This window comes from Neolamprologus multifasciatus, chromosome 8, assembly GCF_963576455.1.
Source record: "Neolamprologus multifasciatus chromosome 8, fNeoMul1.2, whole genome shotgun sequence".
In the NCBI taxonomy this organism is placed as follows: Eukaryota; Metazoa; Chordata; class Actinopteri; order Cichliformes; family Cichlidae; genus Neolamprologus; species Neolamprologus multifasciatus.
This window is the reverse complement of record NC_140446.1, coordinates 4,498,402-4,519,308: the sequence shown is the minus strand read 5'-3', so window position 1 is coordinate 4,519,308 and position 20,907 is coordinate 4,498,402. Positions and strand designations below refer to the sequence as shown.

At 39.2% G+C, this 20,907-nt stretch overlaps 1 protein-coding gene and 5 non-coding genes across 6 annotated transcripts; all 6 read left to right on the top strand.

The window, feature by feature from the left end:
• The first annotated feature begins 584 nt into the window (after positions 1 to 584).
• On the top strand, positions 585 to 656 carry trnad-guc (transfer RNA aspartic acid (anticodon GUC)). Its single transcript has one exon. It is a non-coding gene; the product is annotated as a tRNA-Asp (tRNA).
• Positions 657 to 2,414: 1,758 nt separating this feature from the next.
• Positions 2,415 to 2,486, top strand: trnad-guc (transfer RNA aspartic acid (anticodon GUC)). The gene has a single exon. It is a non-coding gene; the product is annotated as a tRNA-Asp (tRNA).
• Positions 2,487 to 3,045: 559 nt separating this feature from the next.
• On the top strand, positions 3,046 to 3,117 carry trnad-guc (transfer RNA aspartic acid (anticodon GUC)). Its single transcript has one exon. It is a non-coding gene; the product is annotated as a tRNA-Asp (tRNA).
• Positions 3,118 to 3,386: 269 nt separating this feature from the next.
• trnad-guc (transfer RNA aspartic acid (anticodon GUC)) lies at positions 3,387 to 3,458 on the top strand. The gene has a single exon. It is a non-coding gene; the product is annotated as a tRNA-Asp (tRNA).
• Positions 3,459 to 4,775: 1,317 nt separating this feature from the next.
• trnad-guc (transfer RNA aspartic acid (anticodon GUC)) lies at positions 4,776 to 4,847 on the top strand. The gene has a single exon. It is a non-coding gene; the product is annotated as a tRNA-Asp (tRNA).
• Positions 4,848 to 8,403: 3,556 nt separating this feature from the next.
• tubgcp2 (tubulin gamma complex component 2) lies at positions 8,404 to 20,441 on the top strand. Its single transcript, XM_085171165.1, has 18 exons — positions 8,404 to 8,528; positions 8,890 to 9,053; positions 9,949 to 10,077; positions 10,320 to 10,496; positions 11,516 to 11,675; positions 11,768 to 11,975; positions 12,831 to 13,030; positions 13,751 to 13,940; positions 14,018 to 14,163; positions 14,242 to 14,422; positions 16,184 to 16,364; positions 16,461 to 16,633; positions 16,877 to 17,005; positions 17,093 to 17,213; positions 17,316 to 17,459; positions 18,099 to 18,215; positions 18,353 to 18,516; positions 20,075 to 20,441. The coding sequence occupies exons 2-18, from the start codon at positions 8,904 to 8,906 to the stop codon at positions 20,148 to 20,150; spliced, it is 2,646 nt and encodes an 881-aa protein (XP_085027291.1). The 5' UTR covers positions 8,404 to 8,528; positions 8,890 to 8,903; the 3' UTR covers positions 20,151 to 20,441.
• The last annotated feature ends 466 nt before the right edge of the window (positions 20,442 to 20,907 follow it).

Genomic DNA, 20,907 nt, shown 5'->3' with positions numbered 1-20,907 from the left:
TGAAACAGTTGAGGGCCGTTTAGTAAATCTAGTGTTAAGTAAACAATTCAAGAGAATATGTCCTAAAGTATACGTGATGCAGTAACAAAAAGAACAGCGTCACGTTCATTTGCAGCGGTCCTCGTTAGTATAGTGGTGAGTATCCCCGCCTGTCACGGTTCGATTCCCCGACGGGGAGGCATTACGTTTTTCATTGTTCTGTTTGTTAACGTTTTTCGATCATGTAAACAATACACAGGTATATTTAACTAATTCATCATTTGCCCTTTCTTTATAGTTCAAGAAGGTCATATCTTTATAACTCTTTGTGAACTGCTTTATGTTTGGACATTGCTTCAATTCCATATTCAAACTGTTCCACAGTTTCGCTCCATGCACAGAAACACAAAAGCTTTTTCTGGTAGAGAACTCTACGTTGAGGTATCTAGTCATTCTAGTCTCTCTGCCCGCTGTTTACACGTTTGATACCCATAAACAGCCGTGCACAACTTAAGGTATCAAAACGGGAAAACAGCGATACTATCCCATAGTGGATATTATTGTGGCCAGGATCGATACTGCAACATGAAGGGTATCGTGCACCTTCCTCGTTAGTATAGTGGTGAGTATCCCCGCCTGTCACGCGGGAGACCGGGGTTCGATTCCCCGACGGGGAGGCACGTCCTTTTCGTTCTTGGAAGTGTTAAAAGTTAGACTGCACGTGATGGGAAAGTCCCATATACACTGCTCAAAAAATAAAGGGAACACAAAAATAAGACATCCAACATCCTCTGAAGGGGAGGCATTGCGTTTTCATTCTTAGAAATGTTAGTCAGACTGGACACCACTGGAAAGGTCCTCAACTATTTTAATGTTTCAGGGTTTCCTTTAACAGACTTATATTATTTTAATAAAATAATATTAACACTCATGACAGTTAGTGATGTTTTCTAAACTGTAGCCTCAAAACTCCTCCTGGACAACGCTTGGAGTGCTCAGGTAGGATAGAAAATTGCTAAGTGCTAACGAGTCAAAGTAACAGAGCATAAAACACAGAAAAACATGGAGGAGACTTTCCTGTCCTGGTCGTTTTATAGCAGATAATCTTAAAAATAATCTGCAGTAGAACAAAAACAGAAGAAAACCATGAATCAACATATAAACATTATGCTGCTGAAGTGAAGCAGAGCAAAGTTACAGAGGTTTCATTAGAGACACAGCTAAGCATTCTGCAATTTCGCATAATTTTAAAAAGTTTAAATTTCTTCAGTACTGAACAGCAGAACTGAGACTTTCTTGTGGGAAGTCAGTTAAATTAAAAACAAAAACACAGCGGCGGACAGCGCTGTACATAACGGTAGACTTGTGCGTAATAAGCAAGCGAATAATGCAGAAAACAGATTTTTAGATGGGGAAACTGTTCTTGAAGTACACTGAGAAAGGAAGAGAGCTGTGCATGAAGCTCATTTTACCGTGGTGGAAGCAAAACAGCAAAGAAGGAATTCATGACGATGTCTATGTGAAGCGAAATATGAAGCGTAGTTTGGATCTTCTTTTGCTGCTGGTTCAGTCAAATTTGGTTGGAGAGAGACAAAGCCTACAGCTGCAGAATCTAGCACAAAAAAGATAAACACAAAGCGCGGACCGCCAAAGCAACAGAATCTGTGAGCTGTCGGCTTTCAGCCATGACGGCGTTCAGGTGAGGAAGCCGACGTCTCGCTGATTCCGATGCGTAGGCGGTCTGCACTTTGTGTTTGTGTCTTTGTGCAGAATCCGTGTACCTGCTCTCATTTCCGTTTTCAGCTGTTTGGTGGTTGTTGAAATTTTGTGAGGTTTAACCTGAGATTCTGGCATTGCGGGCAAAATAAATTTATATTTAAAAATCTATTCAAGATTTTAATGAATCAATATCACAGTATTCAAGTTAGAATAGATTTTAATCTGAAAATTGATAATCAAAACAGGGCCTGTAATTGTAGTCTCTCTGCCCACTGTTATTTACACGTTAAAGTTGATACACAGAAACAAGCGTGCACAACTTAAAACGTATAGTGGACATTATTGTGGCCACTATTTTATTATTATTATTACCATTATTATTTCTGTCTGGAAATAGACCAGTTTGAAATGATGAATTACAGATGAGTGTAAATGGTTTTATAATGCCCTCAATGACTCTTTTAACCACTATCATATCAATATCATTACAATCCAACGATTTCTTTTTTGGGTTTTTTTGTTTGTTTTATTTGCTTTTTTCGTTGATGGTAGAGAACTCTACGTTGAGGTATCTAGTCATTCTAGTCTCTTTGCCCGCTGTTTACACGTTTGATACACAACTTAAGGTATCGAAACGGGGAAACAGCGACACTATCCCATAGTGGACATTATTGTGGCCAGGATCGGTACTGCAACATGAAAGTCGCTGAGCACCTTCCTCGTTAGTATAGTGGTGAGTATCCCCGCCTGTCACGCGGGAGACCGGGGTTCGATTCCCCGACGGGGAGGCATTTCATTTTCGTTCTTGGAAATGTTAAAAGTTAGACTGCACGAGATGGGAAAGTCCCATATACACTGCTCAAAAAATAAAGGGAACACAAAAATAAGACATCCTACATCTGAATGAATGAATAAAATGATCTTACTAAATACTTAAATACTACGTTATTTACATAGTTGAATGTGCTGACACCAAAATCACACAAAAATTATCAATGAAGATCAAATTTAGCAACCCATGGAGGTCTGGATTAGGAGTAACACTCAAAATTAAAGTGGAAAAACACACTACAGGCTGGTCCAACTTTGATGTAATGTCCTTAAAACAAGTGAGGCTCAGTAGTGTGTGTGTGGCCTACACGTGCCTGTATAGAATTATGTTTGTTTTGGAGGGTTTTTTGCTTCTTTCGTTGATGGCAGAGAACTCTACGTCGAGGCCTCAATTTAATACACATAAATAGGTCTGCACAATCTAACGTATCAAAACGGGGAAACAGCGACACTATCCCATAGTGGACATTATTGTGGCCAGGATCGGTACTGCAACATAAAAGTCATTGAACACCTTCCTCGTTAGTATAGTGGTGAGTATCCCCGCCTGTCACGCGGGAGACCGGGGTTCGATTCCCCGACGGGGAGGCATTACGTTTTTCATTGTTCTGTTTATATATTCAAACTGTTCCACAGTTTCGCTCCATGCACAGAAACACGAAAGCTTTTTCTGGTAGAGAACTCTACGTTGAGGTATCTAGTCATTCTAGTCTCTCTGCCCGCTGTTTACACGTTTGATACCCATAAACAGCCGTGCACAACTTAAGGTATCAAAACGGGAAAACAGCAACACTATCCCATAGTGGATATTATTGTGGCCAGGATCGATACTGCAACATAAAGGGTATCGTGCACCTTCCTCGTTAGTATAGTGGTGAGTATCCCCGCCTGTCACGCGGGAGACCGGGGTTCGATTCCCCGACGGGGAGGCATTACGTTTTCGTTCTTGGAAAAGTTGGACTGCACATGATGGGAAAGCCCCATAAACACGACTCAAAAAACGTAAAGGGAACACATAAACAAGAACAGAACTCATCTTGTTGTTCTTTCTGCTCGCTTTATGACTATGGACCACAGAGGTTTCAGTTGCTCTGCTCCTCGGCTCTGGAGTTCACTTCCTTCGGCCTTAAGAAATATAGATTCCCTTCCCGTATTTAAGTCAAAACCTACTTCTTTAAACTGACTTACTCGCTTTAATACAGATTTTACTGTCAAATCGTGTTTTTTTTTTGTTTTTTTGTTTTTTAAAATTTGTTGTTTGTGGTTGTATTTTCCTGTTTTTTGTATTTTATTTTATTAGAATCTATTTTAATCTAGTGTTTTATTGATGTCTTTTTCTCTTTGTAAGGTGACCTTGGGTTTTAGAAAGGCACCCTCAAATAAAATGTATTGTTATTATTATTATTATTATTATTATTATTATTATTATTATTATTATTATAAGACATCCTAGATCTGAATGAATGAAATATTCTTATTAAATACTATGTTCTTTATATAGTTGAATGTGCTGACAACAAAATCACACAAAAAACTGCAATGGAAATCAAATTTAGCAACCCATGGAGGTCTTGATTTGGAGTCACACTCAAAATTAAAGTGGAAAAACACACTACAGGCTGATCCAACTTTGATGTAATGTCCTTAAAACAAGTCAAAATGAGGCTCAGTGATGTGTGTGTGTAGCTTCCACGTGCCTGTATGACCTCCCTACAACACCTGGGCATGCTCCTGATGAGGTGGCGGATGGTCTCCTGAAGAGATCTCCTCCCAGACCTACCTAATGGCAGTCAGGCTACCTCTGGCGTGCACACCATGGGAAAGTCCTCAACTACCTTCATGTTTTTAGGTTTTTTTTCACAGACTCAAAACTTTTCCAAGAACAGAGCTTTGAGTTTTCAAGTAGAATAGAAAAGTGCTATATAAGAATTAGTCCATTACCATTTACCTTACCCTTTACCATAAACTGTTTCCCATTCATTCTCTATGGGAGTGCTATATTTTTGTCCACTTTAGTCTTCTGGCGCTGTTGTGACTAATAAATGATACGTTAAATATGTTTGGTTTGGAGGGGGGGTTGCCTCTTTCGTTGATGGCAGAGAACTCTACGTTGAGGCGTCAATTTAATACACATAAATAGGTCTGCACAACCTAAGGTATCAAAACGGGGAAACAGCGACAACATCCCATAGTGGACATTATTGTGGCCAGTATTGGTACTGCAACATAAAACTCGTTTGGCACCTTCCTCGTTAGTATAGTGGTGAGTATCCCCGCCTGTCACGCGGGAGACCGGGGTTCGATTCCCCGACGGGGAGGCATTACGTTTTCATTTTCACAAATGTTAGTCAGACTGGACACCATTGAGAAGGTCCTCAACTACCTTGAAAAAGAAGACAATGTTTGTATCCATCTTTCTGTTCAGTATCAATAGTCCTAAACCATTTATGCTGCACTGACCCCTTTCCAGGGTTGGCTCTAGGATTTGGTGGTCCTAAACAAGATTTTATATGTAGCCCCAGAGCTCTTCACGCACAGCACTTTGAGTGCTCTAGTCCATTTACCATTTAGATCCACCAAATCACGCACACTGCTTTCAACTAGATGAAGACAAACACATACAAACAAACTAGAAACAGCAAAGACCCCAGTACATACCTCTGAAGTTATGTCGGAGAAGCCTGTGGTGCCTCAGTATAGTCCTCAGCTATGTTCGGGGAGGGAGCAGATGACTCTGAAGTTTTGGATGATGTCAGCAGTCATGTCAGCTGTGGTAGATGTGCTTGTTGTATCAGAAGAAGCTCCAAAATACTCCAGTAATGACCCTGAGAATTTTATATATTAGATTATTATTTTTATACATAGGGTGGATGAAATTAATTAGGTACATTATATGAATTAGGTCTATACTTTAACCACAAAACAAATGTATTTTTAATATGCAAAGGATCCATGAATATTAGTATGTTCAAATAGGATCTAAAATTAAATATAGTTAGAAAGTTAATGTTTACCTGGAAGAATTTGTGACAATTTGAACATTTCATAGGTTTATATAAAATGTAAATGTAATTCTAGGTAACAAACAAAAGCTAGCTATTATAAATTATAAATGATGTTGCACTTCTACTTAAGTTGGCAGTAAAATAGCAAGTAAAGCTTGTTCTAATAAAAACACATTATGAATGAATAATAAACATATAATAAATTCATGACTTTCTAGCCACTGCTTGCAGTTGAAAATTACTGTGGCTATATTTAATTTCATTTGTTCAAAATTAATAGCTAACTCTAAGTTGTAAAACAACACAAACAACAAACGAACAAACATATACACGCACAGACACACATACAAAATAGCTAAGTAAGTAAGTAGCTTACAACTAAAACTAGCCATACAATCAAACAGGTTATTTGGTTATTAATTATGTTTACAATTCCTCTTGGGTAAGCTAACAAGCTGACAAAAACAAGCATGTTCTCAGAAACAAATGATTCAGACTCATCAATGATTACGTCAGCAGACCAGGTTCATATTAACTGTGGCTGTTAAATATGTTCAAACATAACTTTGACGTAGGAAACAAAACTGTCAAATTCATTCAGGTAGACTCAAAAATAAATCCATACATACATTTTTGTCTATCTCGGAAAAAAAAAAGAAAAAAAGATATATAGTGTTTTTTCGTCCTTGAGGCCCACTCCTAATTTTTTAGGAGCCATCTATGAAACTCTAGGCTAATCTGTATCGAGATGTAGAGTTATGATGGCGCTGTTCTGATCTTGCTCAACTACGTAGACGCTAGAGCTAACCGGAAGTTAGCTTCCCAACCCGCTGAAGTACTGCAAAGTCGGGAGATACTTGGGATTTAAAATCTCCCCATGTAAACTACACAGATATTTAACAGGTGCTGATAGGCTTATTTAGCGTTGTGTGAACTCATCTGACAAGGGCTTAAATGTAACAGAACTTTTATTTACATGTAAAAGCGCTTCAACCACAGTGCGTGCTAGCAACACAGGAAATCATGCCCCCACCTCCTAGTGGTCGTGACCTTAAACTACTACATAGACTGCCTTGATGCATGCGCAATTGTCCAGGTAAAGAAATCTCAAAAAACTTGGTTCTGTTCCTATTTGGTTATGACGGTTTGCATATTAATGATCAGGAGACTGACCTCACAGCCCATTGTTCGTCAGTGGTGCTTGTTTCAGTCATTATGCAAATGTATTGTTTATAACTAAGGTTGGGGAAACCTGCATCCAGCTGATACTGACGAAGTCCCTTGGGTGAGTGACGAAACGTTTCTCCCACTGAAAACAAAACGTGCAGATGAACAGAACCAACTTTTTGGGTTTCTATCAGTAAGTCTCAGAAAATCAGTTTGGTTTCAGGAGAGGTTTCATGTTTCCTTTTTCTGTCATAGACTACATTTTCCGGAAGAGGCCAAATCAAACAGAAAAACAGGAAACTACTGAATCCATGTGCGTGGTTAAAATTTTCTTTGGGACCATAATCCTTTCTTATGAGGGCATACATACGGTCATATCATTCAGCAGAGATCTGTACAGGATTTTGGCGGATTTGAGGATTAGCATTGCCTTGTTAACTTGTACTTCACGTTATCAGTTTATGGTAACTTTACGTTATCAATCCGTTTATCATTTTTTTTTTTTTGCTCCTCATCCACTTCAACGTCATGTTTAACGATTAACTGATACTGTGAATGTAAGCGACAGCGATTTACAGCCCGAAAAGTTACATAAATAAAAAATAATTCAGAATCATGTGATCTTTGCTTAAAGTGGTGATTATTAAGTGATTATTAAAGGGGACGTGTTGCATTTTTCCTCGAGTTTGATTGAGGAGAAATCATCCTTTCAGGACGGCCAGGTGGTGATGAAGGAATATCTGATTCTGGTCACACAGCTGGAGCACCTCCAGTGACAGAAGCTCTGGTTCTACATTCAGCCCACAATGCCCATGGTGGAGGAAGTCTCTTTGGTCGTGGATCTCCGCTTCTGCGTGAAAGAAGTACACACGACCCCATGATATCTTAGTGAACTAGAGACCCTAATATTTGATTTACTTCCATTAGTTAAAGAATTAAATTGTTAGTGCATTTATTAAAATAAATTATGTTTTCTGCTGTTTTCACATTATCATAAACAGTAGGTTGATATATATTAATTTCCAATAACAGATACTAAAACTAAGGCGAATTCCTCTTATTTTATTTTAATTAGTTTCTAGTTCACAATTTTTTTTCAATTAGTTTTAATTTTTTATCAGAAGTTTATCTTTATTTGTATTTTAGTTAACTAAAATTGTTTGGGTTCTTTTTTACATCTAATTGTAGTTTTTTGTTTAGTTTTAGTTAACTATAACAACCTTAGTCAGCATCATAGTAGCTGCAGTTAATCTACAAACTTATACATAAGCAGACATCTACCCGGGTTCAAGTACAGTAACAAAAGCAGTATTGTGATTTTAGAGAAAATGCCTGTTTTATGATTGATAGATTTTTGCCAAATAGATTTTTAAAAGTAGTTATTATATTCCTATTTGTATTACAATTCGACTTTCAGCCCCAGCATTAAGATATTATTAACCTATTAACCTAATCTTATTTGAAATATTATTTTTGTGAGATTTTGAAACTTCTGCATTATCAGTGTGATTTTTTTTCTTCCTGACAAACATGAATAAATTGCACAATACATTTCACAAGCAATACTTTTACAATTTTTAACTAATATATGTGAAATTATGTTTTATTTATTTTTTTATTTGTCAGAATATTCAATATACACTCCGGTTTAAATAAATAAATACATAGTTTTCTAGCTATTTTTGTATGGTCAGGCGTCACAAGGTCACTGACCTGTAGGGGTCAGTGTGGCGCCGTCACTGCGCTGCTGGAGAAGAAGAAGAATTTGATAGTAGTGGGCGCGTTTGCTATCTGCCCCGGTGATCGCTGCAGAAAGGCGAGTGCCAGGTAGAGTGATGACTTTAGACTCTAGTTAAACCTGTAACGGGACTTTATGTTACTGAGTTACGTTATTGTTTGCTTTTATGGCATTTCATGTTTCATTTGGCTCAGAGAGCTACTAGAGAGCATCCCCCTGCTGTAGCAGGCTAACTAGCCAGCTAGCGTAAACAACTGTTAGCTCTGCATCACCACTGAAAGACAGGATGTCATAAACATACAGCCGTTAAACCCTCAACTAAGCTTCAGCTGATGTTTGTCAGTGTGAGCCGGCAGCTCTGATGTTCATATCCATTGTGACCGCCTGAGCTAAATTCTTTCTCTTTCCTTCTGCCCTGTCCTACAAAATAAAACCTCTTTGTCGTTTTAGCCGCTGCTGGAGCCATGAGCGAGTTCAGGATCCACCACGACGTGAACGAACTGCTCAGCCTCCTTCATGTGCGAGGCGGCGACGGAGCAGAGGGCTACATAGACCTGCTCCAGAAACACAGGACCCCCTATGTCACCACCACAGTGTCCGCGCACAGTGCCAAGGTGGGCTATACTGTACTGCACTGTGTTTCACTGCAGTGCTTTTCATGGCTCATCAGTTGATAATTTAGTTTTTAATTTGCATCTGTCCTCTTGTCAGACACGCAGTCAGACTACAGCAGACAAAGGCTCTCAGAAGGAGTGTTTTTCTGCACTTGGCACCATAGTAATGTTTGTTAACTCCTCCCAGAGACATTCATCTCGCAATTAACTTTAGCAAAATTTCCAAATGCATCATTATGACTGGCAATCCTTCCAGATTTCACATATATTAATGAGTACAGGGAATTTGGTGAGGAGGCAGAAGGAGTACTTTAAGATTCTTATGAATGAAGAAAATGAGGAGAGAGGATGATGGGATAGATGGGGGACAGGTAGGAAATCAGGAAGTGCAGAGGATTAGTAAGGAGTAAGTGAAGGCGACAATGGATGGATTAAGAGTGAAAAGGCTCTTGGTTCAGATGACATACCTGACATACCAATGACAGAGTATTGAAGTTAATCTTGTAGCGTGAAAGGATGCTTGGGGAATGGAACGTATGGCTTCATACCAAGAAAGAGCAGTACAGACGGGATGCTTGTTTTGAGAATGTTAATGGAGAAGTTCAGAAAGAACTGAACTGTGTGTTTTTGTAGATCTAGAGAAAGTATATGATAAGGTACTAGGAGAGAATTTGTGGTAATGCATGAGGAAGTCAGGATTGGTTGAGAAGTCTGTCAGGGATGTAATCCCACCAGCACCTTGAGCCCCTTTCTTGTTTGCAGTGGCGATCACTTCATCACTTCCCTAACGCTAAAGTTTTATAACTTACTTTATAACTTAGTTAAATCCCCAATGTTCATAACAGATATGGTTCTTTGCATATTTTCTTCATATTGCATGTTGTGTCACTTTCAGGTCAAGTTAGCAGAGTTTTCTAAAACCCCGGAGGATTTCTTGAGGAAATATGAGGAGCTTAAGTCCAAAAATGTTCGGAACCTCGACCCTTTGGTGTATCTGCTCTCCAAACTCTGTGAGGACAAAGAGGTAATGCCTCATTTACATGCTGCTTTTCATCCGGTTCTTTTTGTCATAGAGTCCAAATATTTCTATACTTCCTGATCTAAAATCACAATTATTTCCTTATTATTAATGTTGAAAAGTAGTTTAAAAAATGTAATCTACTCTATGAAGTAAGAAACTTGCTGATTTATGTCCCTCCATCAGAGAGTTGGTTGATAAAATACTTGAATCTAATTTTGCATCCCTGCCTTGATATTTTTTTGCAGACCCTCCAGTTTCTGCAGCAGAATGCTAAAGAGAGGTCGGAGTCTTCAGCAAACACCACCTCAACCACAACAACCAGTTACTCTCTGCCTCAAACCAGCACCAAGATGTCCATGCAGGAGCTGGACGAGCTGCGTAAGAAGCTTGGCAATGTAACAGCGAGCTCCAACGCTCCTCTGGTGAGCATCTCTTACCTTCAGATCATGTTACTGGTCTGAAGGTTAGATTAGCCTGTGAAACTCTACAGGACAGGTTGGAGCTAAAATAAGTTCAGCTAGAAACTTAATCAAGATAGGATGTATTTATTGGTTTATTTTATATGTGGAAACAGATTCAGACAATTTTTGTTCTTTTGGCTCTGTGTGATGTCAAAGAGAGCACAAAGTTCCAACCACCTGCTTGTCAAATAATTTATGAGGGGCAATCACTCAGAGGAAAGTGGGTGTGAAGATGGAGGAGCTAAAACAGTTTGGTTCAAACAGTTAATGAGCTGTAAAGCTGCACAAAGGCCCAGTATAAGATAAAGAAGGCTTATTTTGGACTGTGAGTCATACAAAGCTACTCTCTGGAGTCCTACAATGAAGATGAGTTGGAGGTTCACAGAGATGGTCCTTTTTAAGTTTCAGAATTTTTGTTCATAGAGCTATTCAGGTTTCTTCTTCTTAAAGTAGATCAGATCAGAGATGGTGAATCTCTGGTTAATAAGGGAGATAAAGAGGTTAAAAGAAGCTCTCATTCACCTTAGATTTGCAGTGTATTTCACATAGGAGTGATTAGACATGCACAAGATTTGTTTTTGGCCACTTGGACTCAGCAGAAAGAACCTAACATCACAGCTAGCTAACCTGAATTTGCCTCATTGCATGTACTTTATTTGTAATGAAAAACTTCATTTCAGGCTTGGTGTGATGTGATGTGACAGGGAACAAAAACTAAACAGTGAGCAAACATCGTGAAGCTGTAGATCAGGTATAATAATAACATGTTATCATATAAAGGTTACCTGCAGTATGTCACTGTTTACAGAAACATCTGCTGGCATTTTTTGTGAATAAAAGGCTGCTTTGATCAATAGTTTAATCTGAAGATTAGAAGGGCCAGTCTATTGCTATTGATACAAATTACATTAAATTTCACTCCGTTTACCATCTGCTGCTTTTAAATCCTGAGTTTCTTTGTTTTTGGAATTCGCCTGCAGCCGGCTGAAGTCACACGGAAGATGCTGAGGGACAAACACAACAAGAAGAACCCCACCCAGCCCAACCCCGTCTTCCCCAATTGGGTGTATGATCGTCCAGCTCTCATCGGAGACTTCATCACCAGCCCCACCCCTCAAGGAGAACCAGCCGTTCCTGTTGGTAAGTTGGTAAATTTACACATTCACCTGTGCAGCATGGAGTCTGAATATAGTCCCCCTGTGCGTATTGATGTGGTTACTGTCCGTGGTCAGGTACGCTGCCTCTGGGGACGCAGGAACAAGCTCTGGTGGAGGATCTGCTGTTTGTGCTGATTGGAGTCGACGGGCGAGACATCACCGCTCAGCCGGTGCTGGGGCGGCAGAACCGCTCCTTCATCATCGATCCAACACTGGACATGTCTGTCAAAGAGCTGGTCAACAGAATATTACCGGTCGCGTCGTACTACTCGACTATAACACGGTAAAAGCGTAGACTGTGCCCGGTATGAGCTACTGCTAACAGGCTTAAGTTCACAAATGCACATAAACACTAATGAGTTTTCCAGATGAACTACTGGGACCCTCAAGGTTGATGCAATGCAAAAGAAAAACCCAGCAGCATTTCTTGTAACTAAAATGTTTATTTCACATCAGCTTTGAGTGGAAGTTTCAGTTACGTGACTGCAAAGCTGAGTGACTCAGCTGGCACTCACATAATCCACACCCCTGAAGCTTTATTAAACTATAAATGGATATACAAAGAAAAGAGAAGAAAATCATACTGTAAAGTTTTTAGGTTATTACATGAGGAAATTTGCTTTAGAGGTCAAACAGTTTTTGTAGCTGTAAAGTTGGAAATTTTAACATTAAAGTCTTTTTTCAGCCCTCCAGATTTCTGCAAAGAGGCAAATATCAGAGTACCTCCAGTCCTGAATATCTGTTCACAAAACAGTTTTTAAATGCATTAAAAGTTCTAACTTTAATTTCCAAATGTCTTAAAATGTGCTGCAGACACAGGATAATGCAGATTTTTTGCATTATCTTTGAAGGGTTTATTTATATATATTATTTAGATGTCTGATTTATATGTGCGCCTTAAACACAAAGTATATATTTTAATTGTTTATCTATTGAATCCTTTTATCTATTTTCTGTTGCTCTTTCGCATTAATTTCATATTTAATAATCGATATCAATGAGTCACAGTGATTTAGAGCTTGAAAAAAGTGACATAAATATCAAATAATTCAGAATCATATGATCTTTGCTTAAAGGGTCTAAAAGAGATTAAATGTTATAAGATTATTAAAGGTGACGTGTTGCATTTGCCCTCCAGGTTCATTGAGGAGAAATCATCCTTCGAGTACGGCCAGGTGAACCACGCCCTGACAGCGGCGATGAGGACGCTGATGAAGGAATATCTCATCCTGGTCACTCAGCTGGAGCATCTCCAGCGGCAGGGCCTGCTGTCCCTGCAGAAGCTCTGGTTCTACATCCAGCCCACCATGCGCACCATGGAGATACTGTCGTCAATCGGTAAGAAACTGAAGATAACATGGTCGTTGTTTGCAGCCATGATGAATTAAAAGTTGGCAAAGAAACATGGAAAGAAGGATGAGTTAGGGGCGCAGTGATCAGGAGTTGCTGGAGTTCTGGCACCATCCTGGTGCAAAAGGAGGACAAGATGCAAAGCAGAGGGTGGAGAAAGTCTCTTGAGAATAGAGTGCTACTTCTCCTTTGCCAGAGTGGACTTGATTTAGATTTCTAACTTAAAGTTGTTTATCTCTGCTTCTGCATACCAGCACAGTTTATTGAATTACAAGCCCTAAAATTTCATCTGTTTCTAAACTGTCTTCAGATGTTGTTTAAAATAAGCTTAAAAATGTTTAAACATATGTTTAACAAAGCAAATATTAAGAAAAAATGTTGATCTGTTGTAGAGATATAGAGCTGAATTTGCAGATTAGTGGTGAGGAGGAGTTCTGAATGTTTTCACTTTGTAAACGTTAGTTTGTGGGTCACAGATCGTAGAAGACCTGCAGTCTAAGCTTCTTTAAATGAGCACCAGAGAGTTAATTTGACTGGAAGGTGATCTGACCCACTTTATAAGAGAACTTGGCACATCAAACTGGGTCTAGATTCACCAACGCTGAACACAAACAACACGTAACACTTTGAAAATGCCTGATTAGTGTGGAATCTCACCTATTATAAAACAGATATTTAGTTAAATGATGCTTTCTGTTGTGTTCACAGCGTCCTCCGTGGACAAAGGAGAGTGTATGGGAGGGTCCACGTTGAGCCTTCTCCATGACAGAACCTTCAATTACACCGGTGACAGCCAGGCTCAGGAGCTGTGTCTGTACCTCACCAAAGCAGCCAGCGTCCCGTACTTTGAGATCCTGGAGAAGTGGATCTACAGGGGCATCATCAAGGATCCGTACAGGTTCAGCTGCTCCCAGAGTTTCAACTCTGAATAATGTGTGTTGTAAAATGTAAAGCTCATATTTTGTGACTCCACAGTGAGTTCATGGTGGAGGAGCACGAGCTGCAAAAGGAGAAGATTCAGGAAGACTACAACGACAAGTACTGGGATCAGAGATACACCATCGTGCAGCATCGGATTCCCTCCTTTCTACAGAAGATGGCAGACAAAATACTAAGCACAGGTAAAAACAGAACATTTAAGACTTGTTGAACATAAAATGGGAATGCTTTAGGCGATGTTGAGACGTGCTATCGTGCAGGGAAATATCTCAACGTGGTGCGGGAGTGCGGCCGGGACGTGACGTGTCCTGATGCTAAGGAGGTGTTGTACACCCTGAAGGAGAGGGCCTACGTGGAGCAGATAGAGAAAGCCTACAATTACGCCAGCAAAGTGCTTCTGGACTTCCTCATGGAAGAGAAGGAGCTGGTCTCACGTCTGAGGTGAATATTTAATGCTTATTGGATATTTTGTGGTGAGAAGATAGGATGAGATGCTGTGTGACCAGTTTGTTCTGTTATATTTGACAGACACACAACTAAATTATTGTCAAGATTAAAACGGTAAATTTTGAAGTCAGCGTCTAGTGTTAGGGCTGGGCTATTTCTGTAGCTTCCAGTGATTATGAAAACAAGATAACTGGGATGAGGCGGTTACCTTTTGCATCCACTTTTGTTTCAAATCGCTTGTTTTGTCTTGTTATAATAACTCAAATATACCTTTTGCCTTCGCCGTGGTGCATTTTCAGCCCAGATTTAGTCACAGTTTAGTTCAGCTTATGCTAAGATGACTAAAACTGATACTTTGGTCAAAAAAGATCCCTCTAGAAAACACAAGAGGTTCTGCTGGGTCTCTATTGTTCTTTGTGTGGTTACTGCAAAGGTTTCTATAGATGCTTAAGTTTTAATGACTTAAAATACAAGTGGTTAGATTTGATCTTAATCTAAATGTAAATAAATTTTCGACTGATTCCTGCTTGCTGCGGATATCACTGCTATAGCAGATGACTATTATATGCTGCTACTCTCTTTTATTCAATTGCACAATACTATGTCACTTTTTCACTTGTTTTTCACTTTCACTAGTTACTTCATATTCTGCACTGTCCTACTGTATATTACTGTATACTACTATTCTTATTAGGGATGCACCGATACCGATACTGGTATCGGGTATCGGGGCCGATACTGTAAAATGTGTGTGTACTCATACTCGTAAAAGTTAACCGATACCATGAACCGATACCAACTTATTTCATTAATCAGAGGGTGGCTTGTCATTTCTGTTGTAGTTTTTTAGATTGGCCACTAGGGGGCCAATTATTATTTTATTTATTATTTATTTTATAATTTTTTTATATTTTTATAATTTATTTAATAATAATTATTTTGTTGAAAGCTCGAGACAGTGCCAATAGTTCTGTGATATTTTGTAAAATTACAATGTGGAGACTCTGCAATAATTTAACAAAAGTGCTTATTTTTCACTTGAAATTTTTTTGTGGTCATTTTTATTAAGATTTTATTTTTTATCAGCAGGGAACATAATAAAACCTGTCTTCCAATTAATTGTGTGTGTGTGTGCGTGTGTGTGTGTTAGAAGTATCGTTTTTTTGTACTCTGTATCGGCAAGCACTCAGATCCAAGTATCGGTATCGTATCGGTTTGAAAAAATTGGTATCGTTGCATCCCTAATTCTTATTGTATATCTTATTCCTCTGTTCCTCTTGCTGCATTGAGCATGTGTATGACAAAAGAATTTCCCTCGGGATAAATAAAGATCTTATCTTTTTATACTGTATGTAATTTCAGTCATTTTTACAAATGTACGAGATTTAAGTGTAAACAATTTAAATCTGTCACATTTGTAAAAATGTAAACAAGCAGTTAAAACGGCTTTAATTTAAACCTGCTCTGTAAAACCAACCAGCAGGTGAAAAGCTCACTTTTCTTTATGTTTAAGCTTAAACCGTCTGATGAAGGATTTCTTCCTTCATCATTCACGCGTTTTCTTTACTTGTGGTACCAAGACAAAATTACCGTAGTGACATTAACGTTAGTCTGTTTGCTTTTGATGTGAAGTCAAAGCCAGTCGAACTTCCTGATGCACTTTTGTTTTGTGTTTTTTATTTTATGCTATGTGTAAGCCTATGATTATTTTATGAAGTGGTTTGATCATTTTGTGTCTGTTCTCTCTTGTGTCAGATCAATCAAACACTACTTCCTGATGGACAAAGGAGATTTCTTTGTGCACTTCATGGACCTGACGGAGGAGGAGATGAAGAAGCCGGTGGACGACATCGTTCCTCCCAGACTGGAGGCTCTCCTGGAGCTGGCTCTGAGGATGAGCACGGCCAACACGGACCCTTTCAAGGATGACCTGAAGGTGGGGGAAGGCGTGTGTGTTTAGTTTGTTTTTAGCAGTTTGGATTGTAAAATGTGAACAATTAGCCGGTCTGACCTTCCTCGCCTGTCTCCACAGATCGACTTAATGCCTCACGATGTCATCACTCAGCTGCTGCGAGTGCTGGCCATCGAGACCAAACAAGAGAAGGCCATCATCAACGCCGATCCGCCAGACGTGGCCCTCAGCGGGCTCGAGGCCTTCTCCTTCGACTACATCGTCAAATGGCCGCTCTCGCTCATCATCAACAGGTTCAGAGCTCCAGTGGATCTTACTCTAGATAAATACATCTGAAGATATTTATTAATCTGGGAATTGTGACAAAAAAATTTAAAATACAAGCTGTAAAATAAACAAAAAAAATGAGACGGTTAAAACAAAAAAAGGCAGAAAAATATTGGTTTTAGTTTGACTGAATTAAATTTGTAAAAAGGGGGAAATCACAAAACCAACCTGTTTATTTAGAAGCGCTAATGTTTGCATTATTTATCCAGGAAAGCACTGACGAGGTACCAGATGTTGTTCAGACACATGTTTTCCTGCAAACATGTTGAGCGGCTGCTGTGCAACGTTTGGATCAGCAACAAAGACTTCAGGCAGTACTCCTTACACTCTGCCAAATGGTGAGCCGCCACGAATCTGAGGTGACTTCCTGTAAAAGTTTCAACCAGTAGAACGTTCTTACTTTTGTTCTTACCACCTGTGTGCAGGTTCGCTGCCGCGTTCGCGCTCCGACAGCGAATGCTCAACTTTGTGCAGAACATTCAGTACTACATGATGTTTGAGGTGATGGAGCCCACCTGGCACGTCATGGAGACCAACCTGAAAATGGTGAGTGATTGAAGAAGGACCCCCGAGGAGCACTGAGAAGGAGACGTGCTGGTTTCAGGGAAAATGTGATCTTAAGTTATTTTTCTTTTCTTCTTTCTGCAGGCTTCAAACATCGATGATGTGCTTTGTCATCACACCAGCTTCCTGGACAACTGCCTAAAGGACTGCATGCTGACCAACCCCGAGCTGCTCAGGATCTTCTCCAAGCTCATGTCTGTCTGCGTCATGTTCACAAACTGCATGCAGGTATTTCCACGACTGCATAAAACCAGAGATAATGAAGTCACAGCCTCAATAATGTAGTATTTGATTACAGCACTCTTTAATTTACTTTAGTTTCATGAATCAATGTATTTAAGCTTAAACTCTGCAAAAAACTGCTGCACACACATTTTTAAATTGAAGCGCTCATAGTTTGAATTTCTGTTTAGACATGGTGGATAAGAAAGTCTGCAGACTTCTGTTAAAACGTGAAGTTTTTGTGTGGGTAAATAGGAGAAGAGATCACTCTTGATCTCGTCAGACTATAACAAATATTCCCACATGCTTTTTGGAGACTTGATGAAACCCAGACATGTGAAGAATATGAGATGGCTTTTTGCAAGTCTAGTTTGGGCGCCTGCAACTTTTCTGTGACCATCGACTCACAGCCTAAAAATCTGGATGCAGAATTGCACAAAAGCCTCAGCAGGCATGTTGCGTTGATAAAAATGTTGTGGTTATTGTGCAGCATTTACGGGACCTACACTGTACTCAGATTGTTGTTCGTTTTCACAGTCGGATAAATGTTCATTTTTCCTTTTATTTGAACATCGTTTTACAGCTCTGCTATAAGTAAACACAAACATGTGTTTTTGCCCTTTTTTCCCTCCTGTGCTGATGAAGCGTTTCACACAGAGCATGAGGCTGGAGCGCCTCTCCATGGAGCAGGGGACGATGGATGAGCCCTCCGCTCAGAGCGAGCAGGCCGACGAGCCAGAGAAAAAGAGGCTGACCACGAAGGTACAAAGCATCCATCACCACAGCCTCCCCTCTGAGAAACACGTACTGGAATAGAGAGGCTGTAAACCTTACTAAAACCTCCTAAAATTTTCATTATATGATTGTTTGTCGTCCTTTCCTCTTGGCTGCTGCTTCAGTTTTTAGCCGATCACGCAGACTCCCTCCAGACCGACGCCAGCTTCGAAGCCACCATCAGCAAGTTTGACAGCAACTTCAGCATGCTGCTGCTGGACCTGCTGGACAAGCTGAGCATCTACAGCACCAACGACTGCGAGCACAGCATGATCAGCATCATTTACAGGTACGCCTGTCAGCATTACAGAGGACGTTTGTAATAGGCTTTAAATTTTTTTCTTCATGCCATCACACAGGCTCAAAGCAGTTGCTGCACTATTCATTTGCATGGAAATGAAGCTGAATGTCAATTTTCTCTTTGCACTCACTAACAGTTGTTAACATTTAATAACCAGAACAGTTTTGTAGGTGGCTTTTGTTAAGATAGCATTTTTTAGACTCCTATCCTGCTCCAATGGGGATTAAAAAAAATATCCTGCCCATTTAAAAACAAAGGTTCTGGGTCATGTGATCACCTTAAAGGTACTTATCATAATTTTCTTTAAAAATAGTTAAAAAAAATCTTGTATGAACTAAACCTAACTACAGAGTTTGAAAAGACATCTACTCTGGGTTTATGTCTGTATTGTGTTGAAGAGACATCAGCTGATGTTGCGCTTTCTTGTAATACCACTTTGCACCACAAGATGGTGCAGTGTGTCACCGTTGCCTAGCGTAATTCTTCGGACACATACAACTATAATTTGATCTTCAGTGGGCCGGACGACTGAACCTTCCCCTCAGTGCAGAAAAGTTTAAATTTATTTTGAAAGCATGAATTAAACAGAGCTGCTGAGCATAAAACTCAGGTTTCATCTTCCTGCAGAAAAGCTGCTGTTTTAAATCAGTCAGTAAAGGTCCTGGGGTTAACTCTCAAATATATGTGTAATATTACAGGAAGCAGCTCATTAACTGGCTTTTTAACAAGAATTAAAAACTTAATTTACTGTGTTTATTTAACTTTTTATTGATTTATTTACTCTGGAAAATGCTAAAGACGGAGTAAAAACAGGATGTTTTCTGTTATTCGATTGAAATACTACCAGTAAAAACACCTCTTTTTCTTTTGTTTAATTTTGTGGTATGGTACATATTGTTGGTAGATATTGTTTATTGGCTTTATATTTGTGAGTAACTGCAAATTTGAGATCTTTTAAAGCCGCTGGGCTGACTAGACAAGGCTGACCCTTGGGCCTCTCGTTTGACATCGCTGAGATCGGTCATTTAGAGCACACGCTTATTTAAAAAAATGCAGAATATTGAAAGCTAACAGCAGCACACATCTGAATGCTCTACAATAATTACAGAAGGCACCTTAAATTTATACTTAAGCTTTCACCAGCAGGGGGCGGCGTTTACAAATCATAAGATTTGCTTTCTCTGGATCTCGGCTGTAAATATGAAATCTGGTTTAAAAAAAAGTTTTTCCTCACTGCAACATCTTCTGATATAAAATCATATTACACAAAAGTTCAGCCCAACACTAGTTCAACTTCAGGTCATGTCTCTTTAACACGATGCGTAGGGCTTATGAACTTAAAGGCAAAATAGTTATTTCTTTGCATCTTGTTGATATCATCAGTTAAGTTTTTAAAAAACAGAAATGTACCTTAAAGTACCATTTAAACACTTTTAAGTGATAACATCTGCTTTTTTGAGGAATAGCAAATTTGTTGGACTGTAATAAAATGAATTTTATTTGAAACAAAGGGTGCATGATTACATTTACTCTGATGACTCCTCAGGCTGGACTTTAACGGCTTCTACACTGAGCGGCTGGAGAGGATGGCCATCGAGCGCAGTCAGAAGGCAGCAGCGTAGCCTGTCGTCGCTTCGTGTGAATATGCAAAAATAAAAGTTTCATCATACCTGCTCATCAGTCCAACCGCCCAGATAGTCACGATTCAAAGAGCTAAGACGTGTATGTTTGTTCAGATATATATATGACATTTCTGTATGACCTGTAGAGTCATTCATGTCTGCAGTGTCGTTTTAGTGCTTCAGCTCTGAAAATGTGAGTCGTCACTATTTATGGGTAACTTATTGTACCTGTAAATTTATGAAAATGTATGTTTGTATTGAACTTAAATAAAACAAAAATGTACTGAATAATTTTGGTCTCTTCACCCCTGACTTAACTGGTTTTTATCAGCAGTGAGCAACAAAGAAACCAGTATGAACACTCCTTGATGATGAAGCATGAGTCATACAGGAAGTGTGATAACTTCACGATAAAACCTTCTGTGGAAATTTCTGTTACAAATCTAGAATAGATTTAAAATGTCTGAATAACTCATAATTCAGGGTTTCAAAAAGTCAAAAAAGTAAAACAAAAAACAAAGCAGACAATTTTTTTTCTGATCAACTTTGTGGATCAGAAAAAACATCCTTCAGATGTTTTTGAGCTAAAACCTTTCTTCAGTCAGCTCAACATGTTTTCTTACTCTTGGTACGTTATTTGAACTTTTTAATATGTCATACATTAAAAGGTAAAAAATAAATAAATCAGGTGATGTTTAGATTTATGATTGTTGAAGATTTTCTAAGGTTTACTTAAAAAATTTAACCACCTTTGCGA